Source organism: Haemaphysalis longicornis, unplaced genomic scaffold (genome assembly GCF_048455015.1).
Source record: "Haemaphysalis longicornis isolate Haplotype H1 unplaced genomic scaffold, Haemaphysalis longicornis Haplotype H1 scaffold_1, whole genome shotgun sequence".
NCBI lineage: Eukaryota > Metazoa > Arthropoda > Arachnida > Ixodida > Ixodidae > Haemaphysalis > Haemaphysalis longicornis.
In genome coordinates this window covers 304947207-304953206 of record NW_027526203.1, presented here as the reverse complement: position 1 = coordinate 304953206, position 6000 = coordinate 304947207, and the positions used below count along the sequence as shown (strand labels likewise).

The window sequence follows — 6000 nt, the reverse complement described above, 5'->3', positions numbered from 1 at the left end:
GCAAAACTTTTTCATCAAAGCCAGCGCCTGAAATTCAGGCTAAACCACCATGTATATTTTTTCTCTCTTATTGCCCAGTTTAGTCAAGATTATTTCCGAATTTCAGCGAGTCGGGAGCACGTGAACATGTAAAGCGTCCTCTGTGTAGCTCTATCCAGTAAGCTCAGTATGTAACGCGTAAATGAAAATAAAGATTCATTTGATTTTAACTACAGCAGATACTCGTACACACTTTTCTTGCTTTACACTTTTGCTTTTGAATCTCCCTGAGCGTCCAGAGGGACATGCGTAGGTGTACGCGAGAGCACTTGCCCCCACATGTTATCTTTGCCTTTCAGTTGTTAGCTCCTAAAACGACAACGGCGCACTCTTTAAGTTAACAATGTGAAACGCAGCTGTGGCAAGTGCGGGATTCAGCGTCTGGATAAACGGTGGGCGTGTGTATAAGAGATAAACTATTCCGGCGATTGACAGTTTCCGAAGTGCAACAGCTTCTTGATCTTTTTGCAGAAACTGCTCCGCAGTTCACGTATGGTGAATACAATTCATATGTTTATTACGTTGTCACCTTCGAATCACCACGTATGTAGAACATGCTTGCCAAACACAAAATCAATTGCGACGCGGAAAATGAACAGCAGAGAGACAATAAAATGCGTGATCTAGCACCCAGCGTTTCCAGACCGTGTAATGACCTCCGATACGTTGCGATGGTACTTAGATTTAAAAACGTGGGTGGGCTACAAAGAACTTCGACTGCTTGAAATGGAGGCGGTTGTTTAAAATTCAGCCTTGGTGCCTAGCGGAAACCACGAGCTCATTGTGGTCCACGGCTGCGACACTAAAAAGGGACTTCTGAAATGTTCAATCTAAGCGCCAAGCAGCGTTCGTGACCTTTGTTTGAAGGTTTTCAAAATATTGAATACGCCAAAACCACGACTGGCTTTATAGATGTCGTATCCAAAACTCCGCTTTAGTATATTTTAGCCTCGGATTTGGTTTTGCCTTCTGTTTAGCGTTGTCTCAAGCGTTCTCAGTTGTTACGTTCTCCCGAATCATACGCTATTTTTTTGGGGTCCCCAGTACATGGTATTACCAAAGATTTGTTGTAGTTTAAACAGTATTTTGTGAAAGCTCGAGAGCGAAGAGTAAGAAAGCCCGTGTAAATGTCGTACACGGGTCGCCTAACGTATCAGCGGGAAAGGACACATACTAGACTGGACGCCAGTTATTTTTCAAGCTGATGTTGACCTTAACTGGACGCGCATAACGATAACGATATACTACAACTGAATTTGGCTTTTGAACTTCACATTTTGCCGTAACGCTGTTTTCATTGTCCATTTCAGAAAATTGCTCGAAACTTGGCGAAACGCTATCGGCGTGAAGTAAGGTTAAAGCAGCACGTCGCAATAAATTTGCAGTTTCATCGTCTTTAACTCCGAACTGGTACAACATCTAGGAATGGGTAACATCCGAAATTCCTAAAGTGATCTTCCTGTAGAGATAAAGTACACTCATACAGTTAGTCACAGCTGGTAAATGGTTTTCGCGCAAAGATTGCAAGTACTGGCATGCACAATTTCCATTATTACCCCTAGGGGCGCTTGGGGCAGTCTGTGGTTGCCCTATTACCAGCTTACAAAAGCCCATTGTGCGAGACGAAGGGTTTCATTTGGATGCTATCCGCACAATGACTAACCCATAATCACATCCTAACCTAAATCACAAAACAGCGCGCACAAATTCCAAACTTGAACCTCCTTCACCTTTGTTAAGTCAAACCATGTTTCACAAGGCAGACGTCCAGTTTTGCAAAACTATGATTGTTCGGCAGCAAATTTTCGGCCACCGAAAATAAGAGTCCGCGATTGCACTGAAGGTAAAATGGTACCTTGGCGCCTGTAATAAGGTCAACTGCCTTGCACACATGTTGGGCACCATCCTAATCAGTTTAACCGCACGTAACTTCAAATAAAAATTGGCCTGGTGCTATTTACTGTTTTCATATCCTGGAGCACCACCGTACTACAATTCAGAAAATTTCCACTTATGACCGGCCTCACCCAAGGTAACATAAAAAGGCAACATGAAGACGAACACGAGGGTAAACTATAATTTTGAATACATCGAAGGTTTTGAAAACGTCGTGGGTTTTCCCCCTTGTTCACTTGATCTTTGTGATTCCCTTTATTTTGCGATTACAATCTTGTTCATCTTTAGCTTGACGCCAACGCACATGTAATAGCAGTAATTAATGTTTCACGGAATGTGCCGCTGTATGCTGCTTCTTTGTTCCACTGTGCTTCACGATTATACTTTGACACCATTTAGAAGCAGGGACTCTCGTGTAGAAAAATCACTGTCCATCTAGCACGTGTAGATGAGGAAATAAACCTTTTGGTGGACCCGTTAAACAAGGCTGAACTGTAGGGACGAAAGAGTAAACAATACACCAAGGATAAAAATCTAGCTATCAGATTTAGCGAATTCACATCTATATAGAGGGCTATTGGGATGTTGCTTTTAGGACGTATCTGCGCATCACAACACAGTTCACACCAGCGGCAATGATACGTAATATGTGTGACGCTTTCGTGAAGAGAATATTTACAACGATGACTCGATGAACAGCAGTCTGTCCCATCAGGCACATGATCTGTTTGCGCTACAATCCACACGACTGGCATTCGTGCGAGTGCACGTTTATGTAGGAGGGAAACGCATGGCGGACCTCTCAAAAAGCGAAGCTCCTTCCACTCTTTCCCACTGTTCATCTTTCTGTGCCACTCAGGGCACTCTACTTCGTTTTCACTGTAGCCACCCTACTGGTTGTACTTAGGTGGTACCGGTTGGCAGCTTGCCACTTTACTCCATGTAGCCACCCTGTGGCCTCTTATAATATACGCCGCTGAGAGGTGGAAGAAAACACCATACGCTTCCTTCAGAGCCATGTTATTTCGACGGCAACACACACAGCACGTTCCTATTTAAACAGCTTTCGCCACTTCACTGCTCCACTATAACCCACTGCACATAAGACCTATCAAAGGGAGGCAATGGTCGCCTGCCGTCACAAGAAGATGTTACCATGCATGTACCAACTCAGCTGTGCGTAAACAGCGCTCACTGACACGAAACGTGTGCTGGTATTGCTTGACCCTTGGACCACGTTTATGCAGAACCTGGCCGGCAACCATTCTACCAGCCCTTTGCAAAAAAAAAGGTTTCACACCGCACAGCCCACGACCTGGTTGTTCTTGCTCCCGTAGCGTAGCTTGAGGCACCATGTTCCAAGTGAAGATTGATATCAGGTGAACTGGAAAAAGTTGCCTTGGTGAGCATGTTCGCTCGCGCTGTCCACATTGGCGGTGTTCTCCCTATACAGTCATTCAGGTCTCCTCAGGCTTCAGTAAGGGCCGTCCCACCACATCACAGATGGGCGTTCGCAACCGCAACGCCGAAAGCGTACTTCGCCTCGAAAAGGTCCGTCACAGTCACGTTGTTACATCACAGATGGTCTCTCTTCAGATGCGTGGAGTTGAGCAGCAGTACGTTAATGACACTCGACGTCAAGGGTTTGCCCGATGCATGCGACCTCGCCGGCTGGTTGTCACTTCACCTCTTCGAGGCTGCTAAGGGAAGAATAACGAAAACCACAGGACGAAGTCAACAGCTCCAAGAAAACCATCTCCTATAGCTTCGAATCATCAATATGCGCAATCAGAAAGAATCCCACGCCAGAACATAAAATTACTTCGTTTCAAGTCGTTTTATTGACAAACATGTGGCATTGCTATTAACTTGCGCTTAATATTAGTTATGGAAGTGCAACGTCATACATCTGCTTTAGACAGATTCTGTTCAATGACCTAGATATTAACGAGACGAGACGAGTAAAGTGTGTACTCACTATATTTCGTGTGGTCGCCTCCGACGCCCTGCAAAAAGTATTTTGGTATTAAACATAATATAATAACAGTTCAAATACATTATTCCCAGATTATTGTTGTGAAATTGCAGATAGAACTTGCAATAACATGTAGAGGGAATAAATTTCTCACGATGAATTACTGCCGAGAGCAGCTCCTTGGGATGAACCTTATTATTTCTCCGATCTTGTCATTCTCCCGCGACAAGGGTGAATAAATAGAGGCGCAGCCAGAAACGGGCATTGTCTGTCTAAGGCGGCATCTATAGATGACATGAGATGCAGATTAGTTCAGCCTCCACTGCCACGTACTGCCGAACTTGAACGCGGCACGACGATCCCCCCCCCACCCCCCCGTAACCACTATATTACTCTAAAGAATCGCCATCGGTGGGCCTCCCCACAACGCTTCCTAACGACAAATCAGAGTAACCAAATCCGCGAACTCGACGAATGCGGAGCCCAGCATGCGATTTTAGTAAAAAAAAATACAATTTTCAGGGACAAGAGCGCAGATTCACGCGTTGCGCATTCGTTTCTGCGCAGATTCTATTTTTTTACTGTGATCGCATGCTGGGCCTCGTCACTCCTCAACTTCACGAATTTTGTCACTCTGATTTGTTGTTTTGAAGCGTTGTAGGGAAGCTCACCGGAAGTGATTCTTCACAGCGTAGCGGCCCGTCCTCGTAATAACACCCAAGGCGTTGTGGTTGGAGGCAAAAGCGGTGGTTGTACACCGCTTCCATACATTCATGATAAAGAGCCTAAAAATGTATTTCCACACGCAGCCTAACCGGGCAGAAAGGCCAGAAATGGTCTATATTCGGGCGTACTCAGGCAAGAATCCCTTCGCGAATTTCTATCTATTACTCAAATTTGTAAATGTACCCCGTATGTCCGCGGTGTACACACACACAGCCCACCTTCGGCATAGCTTCTGCTTTCAGAGACGCTAGCGGAAGCACATTGTGAACAGTATGGTAGCATTGCGTATTACATTGGCTTGATAAGACGTCGCTGTCGGTTGCGAAAATGCTGCTGTGGCGAACGCAGTGTGAACTGACTCTCGCTACAGCAAGGCATGCATCAGTAACCGCCAACGCCTGTTTTCTCGTTGTCTTGTTCCTGTTCGTTATCTATATTCACGCACGCTTGTCCGCATTTTTTTTCGATAGACTTGTAGCCCTGTCACTACCGCTGTATCAAGTCGCAGAGTAGGAGCCTGCCCGCCACGCAGAATTTAGGTACGGGCGGGTGGTTTTACAAATGCATTTACAAATGTCCTGCCAGCATACCATATGAATTCAGTGATTTTGTGGATTTGAAACTGCTGCATGACTATACCAGACAAGGGTCCCACCAAACGGCCATATTAAAGAAGAATGCCATTAAATAATACCCAAAACAAATGAGCAGTTACGATGGTCCACACATCATGTATACATGACCGCCTCATGAGGGCGTGACAAGCACACCTCGCCAAAATTGGCGCGGCTCACTCAAACTCACTCAAAAATTTTTTTATTCGAAAACTCACTCAAACTCAGACTCATTGCATAGCAGCACATCTACGCTCACTCAACTCAAACTCACAGTAGTGAGCGCAAATCTCAGAATTCACTCGGGCTCAAAACTCAAAATGTACTCAGACCTCAAAATGTACCCAAACTCCAAATGTACTCAAAACTCAAAATGTACTCAAACTCAAAATGCATTCAGTACTCAAAATGTACTCAAACTCAAAATGTACTCAAAACTCAAAATGTACTCAAAACTCAAAATGTACTCAAACTCAAAATGTACTCACAACTCAAAATGGACTCACAACTCACTCGGTCGCAGGCGTACTCAAAACAGTCTGGCTCAAACTCACTCAAGCTCACACTCGCCATGCCACACTAGCCTCGCGCTCACTCAAACTCAAACTCACGTGTCAGTTTGTGTCCAAATGAGTCTGAGTGAGTGGACTCATGAGTGATTCCGCCGACCTCTGGTGACAAGACAGCAGTAGCAGTCCCCTTATATACCATTACCGGATACAATTCACATGTCACTCAGGTGTTTCTCCA

At 45.0% G+C, this 6000-nt stretch overlaps 1 protein-coding gene across 1 annotated transcript in view; it reads right to left on the bottom strand.

Moving 5' to 3' along the window:
• Positions 1–3116: 3116 nt before the first annotated feature.
• Positions 3117–6000, bottom strand: part of LOC144149659 (protein turtle homolog A-like) — a 721048-nt gene continuing 718164 nt past the window's right edge. The window contains exons 12-13 of the mRNA XM_077681324.1: positions 3914–3941; positions 3117–3635 (exon numbers count right to left, since the gene is read on the bottom strand). Coding sequence (XP_077537450.1) covers positions 3614–3635; positions 3914–3941 — 50 coding nt within the window. The 3' untranslated portion in view covers positions 3117–3613. The remainder of the gene's footprint in view (positions 3636–3913; positions 3942–6000) is intronic.